The sequence below is a fragment of the Lemur catta genome, chromosome 2 (genome assembly GCF_020740605.2).
Source record: "Lemur catta isolate mLemCat1 chromosome 2, mLemCat1.pri, whole genome shotgun sequence".
Lineage (NCBI taxonomy): Eukaryota > Metazoa > Chordata > Mammalia > Primates > Lemuridae > Lemur > Lemur catta.
The window spans coordinates 123,409,569-123,427,813 of record NC_059129.1 but is presented as its reverse complement, the minus strand read 5'-3'; the positions used below and the strand labels follow the sequence as shown (position 1 = coordinate 123,427,813).

Here is an 18,245-nt window from a genome sequence, read left to right as displayed (position 1 = left end):
CAATGAAAAATTTGGAGACCATCAACTCATCACCTAATGTCAAGGGAGAGAAAGAAGAGTGTGGTGCTTTTAAAGACTCTGAAAAAACTTAGATATATATCTCTAGTTAATATCTACTCATCATAGGCTTTGCTGTCTTCCTTTTTGCTTCAGATACATGAAGTTAGCAGTTAATTGTAATGTTAACCAATGTAAAAGACTAGAAGCTAAAAGCAACAATATGTATACTCTTAAGTAAGTTGTATCTAGCTTTATGGCTTTATCAAATTGCCTCCTTTCCTTGTTTTTTAGCAGTCTTCCTGTGACCTCTGTAATGTGTGCTACAAATTCCTCACATTTTGTCATTTCAAGGGCAGAGCAGAGGGCTCAGCAAACATTAGACAATGATAATTATTATTAAAACCTTGTTTTAATTCCTTGTGCCAAGTTAGGAACGCATTGTTCAGATTTTATCTATTAGAAATATTTTAGACAGGGTGCAGTGGCTCACACCTGTAATCCCAGCACTTTAGGAGGCTGAGCCAGGAGGATCACTTGAGGCCAGGAGTTTGAGACCAGCTTGTGCAACATAGTGAGACCCTCATCTCTACCACACACACACAAAAATTAGCTGAGCTTGGTGGCACGTACCTGTAGTTCCAGCTACTTGGGAGGCTGAGGCAAGAGGATCACTTGAGCCCAGGAATTTGGGGTCACAGTGAGTTATGATTGCACCACTGCACTCCAACCTGTGTGACAGAATAAGACTTGTCTCTAAAACTGAATAAAGATTAGTTCTAAAGGTAATTTCCTTGAGTTTTAAGCAGTGGAGTAGAAATAACTATTCCAGTGTCTCTGATAGTTAAGTATTAGCTTTTCTTTTCTTTTCTTTTTTTAAACATTCCCACTGAAGTCCGCACAGGATATTTGGGCTGAGTAGGTGCCTTTAAGCATCTGTACCAATTATAGCACCTTTCAAATCAGAGCATGTGTGGTACTTTAATTATTTGCTTCTAATATGACATATCAGTAATATTAATACATAATGCAGTCTGTTGATGTAGATTCTCAGCTCACTTATCATATACCCCTCATACATCTTCAGAACGGGAGCAAATTTCATTTCTCTTTTTCTCACAGGACTAAATATATCATTATTAAAGTTGTCAATTTTCTCTTGAAGGCAGTGCAAAGACATTTTTATTATGTTACACAGCTAAGTCCATTTCTTTGATTTATGTACAAAACTCTTTCAATAATCCAGATCATTTCTAAATCCATTTACGTGGGTATGAAAACCATACTACTACATCCTTATGATAAAATGTGACAGCTAAAAACCTAAAATAAGTATGTGACATTCTATATATGGAGTCTTTTCTATGTACAAGATTAATTTGTTTTACCACGTTTCTGCTTTTCTTTGACAGATTTATAGTTACAGAAATAGCTTATGCAGTGCATGATAAAATACAAGATTTTTTAAAGTATCAGTGGTAGATTCCCTGAGGGTAGCCAAACTAATATATGGACTTTAAAAATTTATTTCCTGGTTTGTTAACAATAAAAGCTGATGTATTATTGAACCTTGTGATAATTGTATAATACCATAAAATGCTCAAAGGACTCATAGGAATGATAATAATCAGAAATTAAAAGGATTTATTCCAGCAACAGATTCAGAGCCTCATCTGATAATCTCCCACGTAGGTACTGGGGTGTTATAACAGCTCTAAGTGATTTAAACCTTAAGTCACTAATATTAGTTTCTTTGCCTTATCTTTTCAAGGTATTAATATTAGAACCAACCAAAATCTATCAGCCTTCTTATTTGTCTATCAACAATGAAGTTGAGGAAAAGACAATATCTATTTGGCATGTGCTTCCTGATGACAAGGTAAATTGTTCAAATATTAACACCTAAGAGCATAGGAGGGAAAAACTTTATATCCTTCTAGTAGTTACATATTCCAGCAAATGTCTGCCTTAGTTAAGAAGAAGTAGCTTGACTGTATATTTATCTTGGCATAAATATATTCTGTACTATAAAATTTGTTAAATTTGAATTATGAATTTTACTCAATAAGAAATAATTGAACTATTTAGATTTTTAGTATAGATGGCATAACCATCCAAAGTGTGCTCAAAATTGGAATATTTCTGTTCAGTAAGTTCATGCTATAAATTAAATTATGCACAAAGAACTAATACTTAAAATATATGATGTAAAAGATACATATCTTAATTTTAGAAAGCCTGTCAGAATAATGCCACTTTTAGTCTTACACTGGTACCATTATAGTTTTCATTACATCTGGCTGTTTGGTTATTTAAGTAGCTGCTAAATCTCAGATTAGCCACTGAGTCAAATGTGCTGTGCGTACAATGAGGTGGCCTGTGCTACCACCTGTTTCCAGAAGCATCTTAAACACTCTCGTTTCTGCTTATGGCAGTCATGTGGCTAAACCTTTCCTCTTCTGTGTTCATCAGTTTTAATGCGTGTATGAACCATCCTACTATTTTCAAAAAATAGCAACTTTTCAGTCCATAGGATAAACCACAGAAATGAGAGGTCTTGTGAAAAAATAGTTTATTTTTCCTCCTAATTGTTTTCCAAAATACCCTTATATTTTTCTTTAAACATCATTCATTCACTTACTCATTTAACAAATGTTTATTGACCACTTATTCTGTGCCAGGCACTGCCAGGCAGTGTGTTAGACCCTAGGGAAACAGCTGTGTACAAAATAAGTGAAATTCCTGCCCTGGTGGGGCTTAATCTATACTCAGGGAGGCAATACGCCAATAAATAAAATGTATAGGTATATTCAGTGGTGATAAGGGGAAAATAGAGCAGGAAATGGAATCAGGAAGTATGTTTGGGAGTTTTGAATTTTTAAAAATGTGGGCTTTGAGTCAATAGACCTGGGTTTAAATCCTGTCATTGCCCCTGGGCAGCTTGGCCTCTCCAAGCTGCGGTGTGCTCATCTGTAGAACGAGATAATAATATTCACTTCCAAAGGCTGTTGCGAAGGTTAAATGAAATGACCTGTTATATAATAAATGCTCAATATATTTTAACAGTAATGACAACAATAATAAAGTCTGTGCAGTATATGTATTACACAGACTAAACTCTAACTTTGAAACCCCAGAATTTAATCCTGCTTGGCTCTTTAAATGAAATGGGAGTAATCATTTGGGAGGTTGTTGGTGTTCTCTTCGGGCACAAACCTGGCTGTGCATCAGAATTATCTGCAGTACCCTGGACACCAAGAGACCTATGGAGTTGGAATCTTTTATACTTAGAGTGAAGCTTGGGCATATGCCTTTTTGTGAAGATATATCGGTGATTCCAATGTGTAGCCATGGTTGGGAACAACTTTAATAGACGATGCAGTAGGCATATTGCATTACTCAATTATAGTAGCTGAAGAAGAATCATTATATCCTTGACTGTATGTCTAAGCTGGCTTCTGGGGATGGCTCTTTTTCAAGAGTGGTGGTACCCCACCAAAGTGTGGTACCCCAGAACATCGGCATTAGAATCACCCAAGGAATTGGTTGAAAATACAGATTCCTAGTCTGCATGTCAGACCTACTGAGCAGAGTCTCTGAACTCATATATGTGAACCACCACCTTAGAAAATTCAACAGGAAATCAGCACAGCATGTTTAGTCTATAATCTAACAAGAGGACTGTCCTGAGCGCTGATGTACCCAAGTGTGTTGGAACAGATCTTTCCCAGATGTCAATCATGGCCAGGCCCTGTGACCTCTATCAAAGTGGCAAGGAGTCACCTGTCCTAGTGCCATACTTTCTAGAAAAGGCAGTGTCGTGTGTTCAAAATAAGTAGATAGATACTGAGCAGCACCCAGAATGCATTTTTATTTATATTTTAAGTTGCTATATGTTTGGATAAAGTTGGGCATGTTAAGTCTGGTAAAGGTGTTTTAGCAGGCATACTAAATGTTGGTAACATGAAATTTCATAATAAGTTTGGAGAAAACCATCCATTCTCAACATTAAATCTGTCTGGTAGCACTGAGGAATACCTAGTAGCATTTCTCAGAACTGTGGTCTTTCGCAGATCCCAGTTTGTGAAACAGTGTCCTGGCTTAACACTTAGGAGACAATCTTGGGCTGGCTACACCAGAATTTTAGAGGCAACTCTACTAATAGGTTGAGGTACCTATGTCCTCACCCAACAAGCCACAAGTTACACATGCCAATATTTGTCACTATGAGCAGAGTCAGAAATTCTTTTTCATTATTAGGAGTGCCACTTATAGAGATAAACACTTGAAAAGTCACTTATGATACTATTAATAACTTATTCATAACAGAAACTTCCTTGATAATGGACTTTTATGACAGCCTTTCAGCTAAGATATAGTTGTCCATTATACTCACTTTTGTGGTGAAGTGACAGAGGAAAGACTTTGAAAGAAGTCACTGGTCCAGCAACCCTAGCAACAATAATTCTAACATGGAAGTTAAAGAGACCTCTCCTGAAGTGTCATGCTACGCCTGAGGAAAGCAGTGCTGAGATATTAATAACAGTGGAGCAGATCAACCTACAAGCATTTTTTGAGTCTGTGGACTTTTAAATTGTGCTGGTTTTGGGGGAGGACTCTATGGGCTCTTGGTCTGTGACGTTCAGTGAGGAGGAAGACCAGGGTGGCATGGAGTCCTCAGTGAAGGCTTCCTAAAGGAAGTGGACCCTGGACTTTGGCTGTGGGTAGGACTAGAAGAGATAAATGGGCAAGGAAAGAAAAACCAGGCTGGAAGAATAAGGCAGAATTCCAACCATGGACCAAAGTGAAAGTGAGCATGAGAAGTTCAGGGGCCGTGAGAAGCCTGACTTGACTCACGAGGGGGAACGTGTTGAGGGTGGTGGGAGATACAGTTGGGTAGGCAGCCTGACATAAAACTACAGAGTGCTACATGAGCTAGGAAGAAGAATTTAGACACTTCTTGATAGGAAACAGGGCATCACTGAAGTTTCTTAAAATCTGAGAGCTGGCATGAAGGCAGAACAGAGTATTAGTTAGGAACCCAGGGTCAGTGTCAAACTGCATAGGTCTGAAGGCTGATGTTACCTCTTGGTGCTTTCTGACCTCGGTGCTCCACTTAAACTCCTCATGCTTTAGTTTCCGTATATATAAAATGAGAATCACAGTACCTCATAGAGTTGTTATGAAGATTACGTGAGGTAATTAATAGAAATCATTTAGCACAGTACTAAATGACAGGGAACAAGTGCCCCATAATGGTTGCTATTATAGCTATAAGATTTACCTGGCCTTGACATTAGAGTTCTGAAGCCTTAGACTTTGGAGGGTCACAGAGAAGATTGTTGGAGGAACTAGCTAAATATGAGACAGGTAGAGACCGGAGAATGGGATAAGGTGATTGTGACTGCAAAGGGACAGATCATTTGGGAAGAAAAATGTGTCACTTAATCATTAATTAGGAAGAGGAACTCAGAAGAAGAAATAAGTATTAGGTGACTCAAATTTTGATTGCATTGATAACAGTGGTAGAATAATTAGAGGGAAAACCTGAGTTGTAGAGGAGTCGTAAGGAGTTTCATTTTGGATTTGGTTAGTTGGAACTGATGGCATGACTCCAAGTAGAACTGTCCATCAACAATGTTGAGAATAATCCATATAACTATCTGTATACATATTGTCAATATTGCTTTAAATGACAGTGGATTATTTACATTGTTTTAAGGTATAATCATGTATGTTTTCACAAGCTGAAGTATAGTAATCAACCAGTTCAAACTAGAAAAACTTATAGAAGTTGGGAGACGTGAACATTACAGAGAGCAGAGCAAGACTAGGAGAGCAGATTTTCAAAGGCTTGATTGGAAAGAGCAAGGTTATCCAAGGATACTTGGAAACAGAATGGCGCTAAAGGAATTAGTGATTAGCAAGGCCCGGAGAATAAGTCGAGAGCCAGGAGAATTTGGAAAACAGAAAAAGAACAGAAAGTGAGCCAGAGAGTTTTTGGAAAATGAGTACTATTTCCAGCTATTTGTTACTGTTTTCTCCTTCCTGGAGGTTCTTCACTTAGTAAAGAGAGCCTTGTGTTGATTCTCTTACGTCTTGTGACAACTGTAGAGAAAATTTTTATATTCTAATAAACAAATATATTAGAATATACACAAAGACATTAAGAAGGGTTACAGATTTAGCCTGTGAATTGTCCTGTTTCCATTTTCACCATCTTTTGATCAAGAATTACATTTGCATTGTCCCCATTCCCTATAACCTTTTATCCTAAAAATTCTCCTTTTTCAAAAGTTGAAGCTTTCTTCTATCAGTTTCCATTTTGGATTTATGTTGATTTCTTTGCAAACCCTTGTTCTATCCACAGTATATTCTTTACCACTGCCATTTTCTTTATTTTTTAAAATAGAAGTGGTCAAATTGGAAGGAGAAGAGCAATAAAAATAAGAAACTATTAATACCATGTTAGTTTAAAACAACTGGAAAACTATAATTAAGAAACAGATAAGCAACCAGTTTAACAGGTCTTATGTTAAACAGGAAATGGACTATCATAGAATGTTTAAAATTTTTTTCCTAAAAGTAGAATGGAGAATGTTGCTTTTCATTTATCTTATTTCTTTACTCATCCCTTCTCTCAGTATTTTCACTCTAAAATGTGGAATGAACAATTCTATGAGCTAGTATATACATTATGCTGCAATTTTTAAAACGTTAAGCACCTTATATAGCAATTCCCAATTCCCAGAGATTTTTAGAGGGCCACTCTACATTCAGGGGCAAAATGAATTGAAATCCCAGTCTTTTAACAGTTCTCCCATTGTTCAATCAATGGTTGTTGCTTAAAGTAAGTTAGTACTTGAAGAAAGTCTGCATGTGTACAATGAAAGAAAAACCTAGATTGATCAAGAGAGGTTACTTGCAAGATATTTTAAATGGTTATTTAGAAGTTCCCCCTTCTAGGGCTGAAGTTTAGGCACCCTTGGCCTATCTGGTGGCTTATAAGTGGAGAAGGACCGTGGGCTGACTCCCTCCCTCCCTCCAGCTCTGGCCAGTGCCACTCAGAGAAGACCAGGAAATTTATGAGGGGAATATGTTTACCCCAGATGCTAGATTATGAGGATATGATGCTCTTATGCACTGAGGATGCCTTCAGCTACAAAATTCCCAACTAAAAGCAGCTTAAGTAATAAGGAAATGGTGTTTCACATTACAAGAAATTCCAAGGTGGGGTCATTCTCAGGGTGATTGAGTGTCAGGATTCTGAGTTGGCTTTGCTGTACACTCTGTTTTCCTCTCATGGTCTTAAATAGCTGTTCCAAGCATCGCCTCACACAGACACATCCCCGGGGGAGGGGAGGGTCCTTTCTTTCATCACAAAGTCGTGTCACGTGACCAGGCCTAGGCCAGTCACCAGCGAGGGAAATGGACGTACCGTGTGGGATTTAGACTAATCAATTTCACCGTCCCTAAACATTGCCACCAGAACCTGGACAAAATTCATTTTGTGTTAACAAAGGGGAAGGAGGAAGTGCCTGTCACCTAGGAAACCAGCAGTGCCTACCACAGTATAATTCTTGCTGCCTTAAGTCAGTACAGTATTAACTCCCAGTTTCTCTCCTTGTCCTAAGAGGCGCAGGGGTCTGAGGCTGACCACTTCCTAGAGAATGCTGCTGATTAAATGAGACCGAGTGTTGGTTTTGGGGCCACCTAGGCTAATTATCACTTCAGCTCGACCTCTGGCCTTGCCTTTTTCCCTGGTTCCCGGTCGGGTCCCAGGAGCCTTCAAAGCACCTGTTGGCTTTGTAGCTCGCCAGCGCCTCCGTGTGGTGGGTCCCGCTAGCAAGGTGGGTGGGGAGGGAGGCCTTCCAGTCGCTCCCTCCATCTCAGGCCAGGGCTTTACATCACTGAAATGGAACGTTCCCTGGCAGCACTGGCAACCTTTCAGGAAGCTAGCATTCTGGAAATGCTCCACCCCTTTCCTACAGAACCAGCCCAATCTATCTGGAAAATCCTTCTTTGGCTGCTCCCAGAACAGGGCTGATGGAAGATGGATTTTACCAGTGCCGTCTTGGTGTTTGTCGGTTGCTGTGTTCAGTAGCTGGTTTACACTCTGCCCTACCAACCCTGCCCTCAACTCTCACCTCCTGATCCTGGACATGGTCTTGGAAAGCAGCTCAGTTGTAGGCTCTGAGGATAAGACTGCATTGTACGCAAGTAGTGTACAGGTAACAGCTGCAGCTCCCAGGTCACGTATATATTTAGAAGTTCACCTGGGGCCAGCAAGATTTAGAAGCAACTTTCCAAATTACCAGCTGAGGCTGTAGGCTGCTATTTTAATTTACTCCCTCTGTAGTCTGGTTAAAAGAGCCACTTGCCGTGAGCACTTTTTTTTTGGTGTCTTCTCTCCCTGGACTTCATGCACAACAAAATTCGCTCTGTGTTAATTTAGGTCACATCCCCATGACCTGACTGATGTGCATTGAAACTAGTTTTCAAATAAATCTGCATCGGACTTGTGAGGATCTATTTTTATTTTAAGTTGCATGGCCCTAGCAAAGAAATAAGGGCTGTGGATACAAATTGTGGCTTTTTGAGTTGCTTTGGCCAAGAAGAGAGTTCTGGGCTTCCTCAGAGCCCAAAGGCTTCTTTACCCATTTCGCTATCACAGGCAAGACCTCAACCTCCTGGCAGTGTGTGAGAGCTTATTTTCCTTGTGGTTTTACATTTACAGAATTGAATTTCAGTGTGAATTTATTACTGTACAGTACTTGCTAAACTTAGACACATTTGTCAGCTACTTTATGTCTGTAGAAGTATTTATGCTACCAAGTTTATATTGTTGTCAGGCATTTTTAGGAAATGTGATCCATCTTGTAATTTATTTAATTTAAAGACATGAATTTGATAATAATTTTAACTTAGCTTTAGTAATAACCTCAAGAAATAAATTTCCACTTTTTTCATCTTGGCCCTGAAAATCACCCATGTTCATCATATGATAATCAAATTTGAAATGTTTGAACTTTATTAGCATATTGAATTTTGCATAAATTAGGTAACACCACCTCATAGCTATGATGCACACTGTACACATACATACATACATACTTGCTCTACTATTTTCCAAAGAAATAGAACCCCTGCTTTAGATGGAAATTTTAATGAAAGATAATTCAGAAGTAATTATGTTTAAAACTTTGTAGAGATTTTATTCAAATTAATGTTTTTCTTTCTCAGAAAAGAAATATTACTTGACTATAATAATGGAATTACCTTGATATTGAGTTTTTTACTTAAACATTAATGCACAACAGTTATTACTAAAAGTCAAGTTTTAGAATTTAATGAGACTAATTCTCCTAGGCTCTTCTGGAAGCTGTTTTATTGAAGTACAAGAATTATTAAGTAGAGTAAACTTCACCCTTGTGACTTGAGAATGAATTTCAGTTTCCAGCCAGATAATTTTTTCATGAAGAACAATGCACTAGGAAAAATGACAATGTATATTATTTAACAAATAATAAAACAAAATTATTATTTTTATGCTATTTTCCATTTGAATGACTCAATATTTTTTGTTGTTGCTGTTCTCCTGTGTTCTAGAAAGGCATACATGAATGGAATTTTAGTGCTTCTTCTATCAGGGGAGTGAGGTAAGTTTCTTTGGTATGTTTTGTTTCCTTATAAGGCATTTTTCAGGAATGTTCATAGCCTGGATAGGACTTTTAATCATGATTTTTTTAAATGCAAAAAAATTCAAGAATCCGTCTATTGGTGGAAATACCCAACCTTCTTCAGTTGGTTCAATCTTTTTGCATTATGAAAAGATTTGCAACAAATGTTCACTGTTGGTCAAACTGATCAGTACTTGTCACCTCCTTAAACAAATATGGTGACTATGGGGTAAATGTGAACTGTGGACCAGAATCAAAATGTAGATAAAACTGAGCTATGTGGAGGTACTTGCTCGCTGACTGAGCTGTTGGTTTATTTATAGGTTCGTTTTCTGTCCTTTTGATATACCAGGGACTATTCTCCCTAGAATGGACCCAAAGCACACATGCTACATTTACCAGCTTGTGTCCTGCAGCTAATACTAATGATGTGAGATTACAGGGAGTCCATTTTTAAAACCTTTTCCTAAGGTGTTCCTGCAGTGCTCTTGAGATTACAGCGGTGAACTGCAGTTCATTTCAGTTCTGACATTGCTGTTATTATGCCAGTGGCTCAGAAAATGCCATTTCTTGGGATTTAGAAATAAGATTATTTTTCAGAATGGAGTCAGTGGTTAAGTGTTTAACACATTGACTGCCACACAAAAAAATCAGAAACTTTTCCTTGGGGCCACAGTGTTTTGTTACAAAAATAAATAAAAACTTGGAGTGGAATTTAAAGGTAAACATAAATAGAAAAGTGAAATTTATTGATTTCTATTCATTTACTCCATATTTTTAGAATTAAATTGTCAATATTAATTGTAACAATAAGGACATCAACAAGTAAGATTTTATGTATGCTTCATGTGGCCCCAGGGTCAAAACTAGAGTGAGTTAAATACAACTCTCTTGACAATTAATGTGTTAAATACTTGCTCTATAGAAGCTCATACTCTGGCATATGAATAAAAAAAATAAAAAGAAGCTCATGCTAAACCAACTCTTGCAAATTTCAAACCAAATTAGTTGTGTTTACTACTATTTATTCCTACGTAATAGAAATGAAAGACAATAGATTTCTGCAGGCCAGTTATGCAATATCCTGTTGCTTTTGGAATAATAGTAATTGGTTTTGTTAGAGCATGAATTGGTAGAGCAGTCTGAGTCACTAATAATTAGAGTGTGCCTGGTATTAATAAAACTACCTGTTATCTCATGAGTGATCTGAACAGAAACAGAAGGATTAGGGACTGACTCACTATATATCTTTCTAATTGATACCTTCTCAATTAAGCTTTACTCTCTAAATATTTAAATTTTAAAACCAGTCATTAGCAAGGAACTCATCATTTACTGCTACATTTTTAAGCAATCCATTTAGGAAAGTATGGTAAATGTAAATTTCACTTTATCACATTAGTTTTCCAATGAATTCTTAATAATTTTCTTTAATTAGATGTGGTAGCCCTACATAGCAGGTGTTGTGATTTACAGCAAATACATAGAATGTCTACATCTGGCTATTGCTGGTTTATATGTTAGGAAACTTGAGCTATCATCTGTGACTTCAAAGAGAGCTAATTTTTCCTGGCTTCCTCTTCCATAAAGAAGAGATGACAAACTATGGAATACAATCCAACTAGGTTAGCAGTTTGTCTTGCATCACCTGAGAACTTGCTCAGCTCAAGTCACTGGGCATTTATTGAGCACAGCTATATGTCAAATGTTGATTCCTGTTCTGCTAAAGATACACAAATGACTAAAAAATGAACCCCTCTCTTGAACAGCTCACAGCCCAGTAGGGAGGAGAACAGACATTTAATAACTAATGATGCTACAGTGTGAGATGAGCAATGATAGACGTATATCCAGAGAACAGAAATGTAAAATGAAGTCTTTCTGTTTAGGGTAGAATTAGGGCAGGGAGAGAGGTAAGTAAGATCTAAGTGGGGCCTTAAAGATCAGTAGAATTTTTTTTGAGTAAAAAATGACGTGCATTCCAAATTGAAGGAACAGCAGGCACAAAGGCATAAAATCAGGGTTGGCAAACTATGACCCATGGGCCACTGCCTGTTCTTATAAATAAAGTTTTATTGGAACACAGCCATGTTCACTCATTTGTTATTGAAGGCTGCTTTCATGCTCCAAAGGCAGAGTTGTGTAGTTTCGCCCAAAAAACCTAAAATATTTTACTATCTGGCCCATTACCAAAAATACGTGTGCCAACCCCTGGCATAAAACAGCATGGCCTAGCCTCAACTCAAAATTGTTTCATATTGCTCTAAAGTATACCACTTGCTGAGTCCAAACCAAGTGCTATTCCCCATTTCTTCACTCCTTTAAAATCTCTATAACTAATGAGATGCTATGACTGCCTTCATAAATTACCTTCCTAGCTTTGGAAACATTTCATTTTTCTGCAGATCCCCTAAAGCCAGAATCACCAAGGTAAGCTAGCCAGTTGATACTTATGCTTTTTCTCCCAGCACACAGATTATTGCTGAAGTGGGCAGGACACCTTTCCATGCTCATTAGAAGGGACATGTAGCTTACATGTGCCTATAACACCCAGAGCCACCCTACTCTGCAGATATGAGTAGGAGGACAAGTCTCAGAAAAGTAAATAATTGTAGTATAGTGTAGGAGATGTTACTTTTTAAAGTGTTATTTATGACTTTTTGTTATAAACAACACCAGTATCATAATTGGGATTGAATTTGAAAAGTATTTAATATTCATAACACAACCATAGTAGAATTGCTATTTGCCTGAATAATGCTTTTTGTTTGTTTCAGTATTTCTAAATTTGAAGAACGATGCTGTTTTCTTTATGTGCTTCATAATTCTGACGATTTCCAAATCTATTTCTGTACAGAACTTCATTGTAAAAAGTACGTATTAGTCATATGTGTGAAAAAGATTGTTCTTACCTGATCATTATTTTCAACTAATGAGTGCACATGTAGCTCCTGTGAAAAATTCATGGCTGTGTTGTTATAGAAATATTTTATTTGGGCTAATATTTTATAATTATGTGGTACGTTTAATAGAATTTTGGGGGTTCTCTTTAATAAATCAAGCTTTTTCTTAGTCACAATTTATTTTCTCACAGATAAAACATTAGCCAAGACTTACTGGTTAATTGTTAAATATTATGCCTCATTTTTAAAGTGCTCACTTATTATATATGATTACCAAAATTTTCATTCTCAAATTCTTTTGAATAATCTCACAATTGTCTGCAACAGTGGCACTTAACGCTGCTTCATATTGGAATTACCTGGTGAGCTTTAAAAAAAGTACCTGGACCCCATGCCAGACTAATTATATTAGATATTCTGATGGGGGCAAGCCCGAGTTAAGGGCCAGTGTTCTGATCTATGCTAATACAAAAGATAATCCAAAAATCTGTGGACTGCATTCTATGTTTGCGTTAACCTCCCTAGGTATGTTTCTCTATTAATACTTAATATTTCTTTAAAGCACTATGACTGACTATGGGGAACTAGAGAAGTGAGTGACAATTTAGAAGTCAAAGTGTAAATGAAAGCCAATTTGGACTCAGAATTTTGCTGGCAGTTGTTCTTATTCCATGGAGGCTGTCGTGAGCTGTGACTGCACCACTGCACTCCAGCCTGGGCAACGGAGAGAGACCCTGTCTCTGAAAAAAGCAATTACTGTTTGATACCCTAATAAATGACTGATATGATAGCTACAGTATACAGTCATTCATTTTTATCTTGGTGCAAAAAAAAGTGTTTGTTGAATCTGCAGTTCTTGGCTAGAGTTTTATCTTTATTGTCATAAAACATATGGTTAAAAAAAACTTGGAAATAAGAAAGAATTCCTAGCTCATGTATAGTCTGATTTTCTACTTATATTTAAATTCTCAAGGCTATTGATTTGTTTCTATGATAACTATAACTAAGATTTATGAAATGCTTACCCCAGAACTAGTATTTATTTTAATCTTCAAAGAAGCCCTATTAGGGGGGCATGGGCAATATATATATAACCTGAACTTTTGTACCCCCATAATAAGCTGAAAAAAAAAAAAAAAAGAAACCCTATTAGATGAGTAGTATCAACATCTTCATTGAAAAGAGCAAAAAAAAAAAAAATAGAGTATTGGAGAGTTTAACTAGCCTAAAATCATATAGTCAATAAGCATAAAAATCTGGCATTCCATCCAGGCACATGTAACTTCAGAATCCAAGCTCCTAACAATGACAATGTGCTCCCATCCCACTGTAAGTTTTGTATTCTGCTTACAGATGTTCATATTGAAAAGTTTTACATGAGTGGCTGAGGCAAGCCTTTCTCCCAGATCTTAAAGCTTATCTTTAAAACTATATATATATATATATATATATATATATATATATATATATATATATATATATTTTTTTTTTTTTTTTTGGTCTTTCAGTTTCTTCTTCCTCTTGGTTAAACTTGCTTTTGTCTCTAACTCATTATGCTATTTAATCTTCATTAGAAGAGTGTATTGTTATTCCAGTCAGGCTCAGAATTTTTTCTTCCTTGTAATGGACCTCCAAGAAAGTTGTAGAGAGAAAGGAAGAGTGAGGAAGTAGATGCAATGTGTGAGCTCCATAAATAGGCTCCAAACTCAAAAATAGACTTTGCTTGTTGTCATGTTCCCAATGGCCAGAATAGTTCTTGATCCTAGTGGACACTCGATGAGGATTTGTTGAATGAATGGATGGATGGATGATGGATGGATGAATGGATGGATAAGTGGATGGATAGATAGGTAGATGACTGGATGGACAGATGGGTGGATAGAGGGATGACTGGAGGATGATGGATGGATGGATGGATGGATGGATGGATGGATAAAATGAGGTACAGAAATAGGAAGAAAGATTCTGAGTTGTGTTAGGTAAACTTTTCTTGTGACGCCATAAACTGCTCTTCCTTAGGCTGCCATTGCATAGCCTGAGCATGACCTGCCTGTGAGATCATCAGCTCTTGTTCATAGTACTTCTCCTGCTTTATGTCTGTGCCCATCATTGTCTCCTCTGAATGAACTAGACACAGGGGGAAGGGGGAACATCCATTTCTCACTGTAATTATTTTGCTTGGCTCTGAAATGGTCTCCAGAAAAAAATGTTCCAAGAGGAGTTTCTGAACAAAAATGTTTATTTTGTCACGTAAAGAGAAGTAGCTTCTATCACCAAGTATATACCCTCCGTATCCTGGGTTCCACATCTGCAGATTCAACCAGCTGCGGATTGCAAATATTCAGAAAATAAAAACAACAAAAAAGACTATAACAATAAAAGTAATACAGTATAACAACTAAATACATAGCATATAGATCGTATTAGGTATTATAAGCAATCTAGAGGATGTGCATAGGTTATATGCAAATACGATGCCATTTAATGTAAGGGACTTGAGCATCCTTAGATTTTGGTATCTGGGTGGATCCTGGAACCAAACCTGCGTGGATACTGATGCACAACTGTTTAAGCCAGCCTTTCACAGACTGTGTTTATGGGACCCTACGTATACAATATCCAGGTGCGCAGGCAGCATATGTGGAAACTGAGATCAAATGTTGTAGTGGCCAACACTTAATCAGTCACCTCAGAATTTAGAGACACTATTCCAGAATATAGGTATTTTTATGTCCCATTTTAAATAATAACATTAACAGCAGCAAAGCAATACTAGCTAATAATGAGTGTACTGTGCTAAGCATTTATAAGTTATTATCTTAAGTTATCTTCCCAAGAACCTATGAGATAGGTGCTTGTCTAATGAAGGAGTGAGGCTCGGAGAGGTGGAGGGGCTTGCCCAAGATCACACGGATACTGATAATCTTTGTCTGGTATCCAAGTCCACATTCTTGATATTTCTATGACCCTGTCCAGACTCATTGTTCTAATTCTGTAGCATACTGTATTATATTACTGTTATTTGAAGTGAGGCATTAGGTCTGAAATTTCTAGAAAATCCTACCAACCTGTGTTTTCTTTTTGAAAAATCACATTTTTCACACTGACCCTGATAGTTTGTTTATTGCCTGATTCTAGAGACTCTGTTAGCTCTCAGTTTTTGTTCTGAAATCACTTTGGTATGTACTTGCTTATATTTCATATTGTACGTGTTATGAACACCCACATGTCAACTTGCATTGCAGGTTTTTTGAAATGGTGAACACCATTACCGAAGAGAAGGGGAGAGGCACAGAGGAAGGAGAGTGTGAAAGTGACTCCCTGGAGGTAATGACTTCAGTTTGGGGCTCATTTTAAAACAAACTGTTTAAAACCTTACTGAGGGAGGGTGGTGGGGTGGGTGCATGGGTGCGTGAGTAGTGGAGGGCCAGGGTCTGTAAGCTTTCCTTTAACATCAAAAGCAACTTCTGGAATTTCTTCGGTAAAAAAAGAGCTAAAAAGAAAATATCAGAGGACTTTTATTCAGCAGTACTGAGGTTTAGTATTTTACGTAGCTGATAGTGAGTAACTATGCTTTATCCATGAGTCTGTTGGTTTCCCTCAATGCTTGGGCCACAGTGCCCTTACATGTGTTCTGTTCTCCTCTGAGATATATGCAGTTCATATGAACAAAATTTCAGTGAATGTTCTGGATGATAGAACCCTGGGTTCTAACCCTGGGATACAACTGGAAACCATGGAAGATTAATGAAATAGAGGAGGGAATAACAGTCGCCCCAAACGTTGTTCCTCTCAACTGGCATCCTCTTACTTATGCCTCATGGACACAGTGCACTGTAGAATCTTACTTTCAGTTTGTGTCCATTTTCTCTGCCATGTCCACTGTGTGAAGAGCCTTCACCACTGCAAGGACCCATGCTGGAGTGTTATAAGGGCGCTGACTCCAGCCCTCCAGCACCTTCAGTATCTAAAGGATGACACTTCTCCAGGCCTGAGAGGGCCACCGTTTTCTACAAGCCCTTCCCGGTGTTTGACTTGGGACAGAACTCTGAATCCAAGTGTCTTAGTCCAGGGCTGCTATAATAAAATACCACAAAGTAGGTGGCTTATAGACAACAGAAATTTATTTCTCATGGTTCTGGAGGCTGGGAAGTCCAAGATCAAGGTGCCAGAAGATTCAGTGTCTGATGGGGGCCTGTTCCTCGTAGATGGTGTCTTCTTGCTGCATCCTCACATGGGAGAAGAAGCTAGCTAGCGCTCTGCGGTCTCTTGTTAATACATGCCCTCATGACCTGATCACCTCCCAAAGACCTCACCTCCTAATTCCATCGCCTCAGGGGTTATTATTTTAACATACAGTTCAGGGAGGACAGAAATATTCAGTTCATAGAACCAAGCAATACTGAAAATTACACTTTTAATGTTAAAGTGAAATTGAAGAAACTATACATCACCAGTCTAACTGGTATACTTATTTATTAGATCACTTTGGTAATGTTATCTCACACACTAAAATTTTTGTAAAATCATTGCATCAGTAAGGAACAGTTGAAGGGGAATTTAAATATAATAGCCAATTGTTAACTCTGTCTATAGTTAAGTTCTATAATTATCTAGCAGTTGTATAGCTTTGATATTCTTAGGTAAGCCTAAGGCTCTTTCATTAAAGTTATAAAACGATGATAGACTTAATTTGGAAAAAAAACTGTTCCTCATGCATTAGCTTGCTGTCTATCAAAGTAGTAGATAATATTAATACTTCTTCTTTGTATATGTTTTGTATTTTCTTATTCAAGTGATCGTGTTAGGAATTAGATCTCTGACCCTTACTTCTTGCTCTTTTGACTATACCTTGTTATTTGTGTTAAATTTAGTATCACTTGATCCGTAACAATTGTCAGGGTAAGAGTTAATGAGAATGAAATAGTTCTATCAGTAATATAAAATTATGAGTGGGATAGCCTGGAAGATCTATAAAGTCTTATGCAATGTCATAAATTTCTGGCTTTTTTTTTTCTTTTTCAATTAGAGATATCCATCCTTTGTTTCATACTCTCTTTTGAGGTTCTAAATGCAGCTTAGCAAAAATATGCATACCCTAGCCAGGCTATGGTAACCATATTAGACAAGGTTGATCTTCATAATTGATTGAATCAACAGCGTGGGGACCCTGCTTTGGGAACCACTTTAACCATAAGCAGAGGCCAACACAGCTTTAATTGCCTTAGAATTTGTGATGAATTTGGCCAGCTGATTTTTCTAAGCCTTAGTTTCCTATGATGTAAAGAGAGGGGAGGTAGCTGGCTTTTCAAAGAGGACCCGGGCCCAGATCCCCTAATCTGTATGCAGTAGTATGTGGGGTGGGCGTTGTGAGAGACCCTTCCTGATTAGGCAATTCTGTGGCAAGCTCTGTGAACACTCACCAACTGAATAAGGAGAGAAATGCTAAGGTTTCTTCCTAGTAATATCCAGAGGGTTTTAATAGGTCTACTGACCTCACAAAAAAACAGCTCATACAATATTGCTGTGGTTGATCAAAGTGCTCCTAACTTGTCCTTCTCAGGTAAGTGCAGGGAAACTATTCTTTCTATGTTAGAAAACATTCTTACACTTCTAGCCTTTGCATTTCATTAGAATGATTCAACATCTCTAACACGAAATGGTT

General features: G+C 37.5%; 1 protein-coding gene across 3 annotated transcripts in view; it reads left to right on the top strand.

Annotated features, from left to right (window-relative positions):
• MAP3K5 (mitogen-activated protein kinase kinase kinase 5) overlaps positions 1-18,245 on the top strand; it is a 198,441-nt gene that overhangs the window by 115,990 nt on the left and 64,206 nt on the right. For all 3 annotated transcript variants that reach the window (XM_045544441.1, XM_045544439.1, XM_045544438.1), the window contains exons 11-14: positions 1,769-1,876; positions 9,607-9,656; positions 12,455-12,550; positions 15,826-15,907. In XM_045544441.1, coding sequence (XP_045400397.1) covers positions 1,769-1,876; positions 9,607-9,656; positions 12,455-12,550; positions 15,826-15,907 — 336 coding nt within the window. The remainder of the gene's footprint in view (positions 1-1,768; positions 1,877-9,606; positions 9,657-12,454; positions 12,551-15,825; positions 15,908-18,245) is intronic.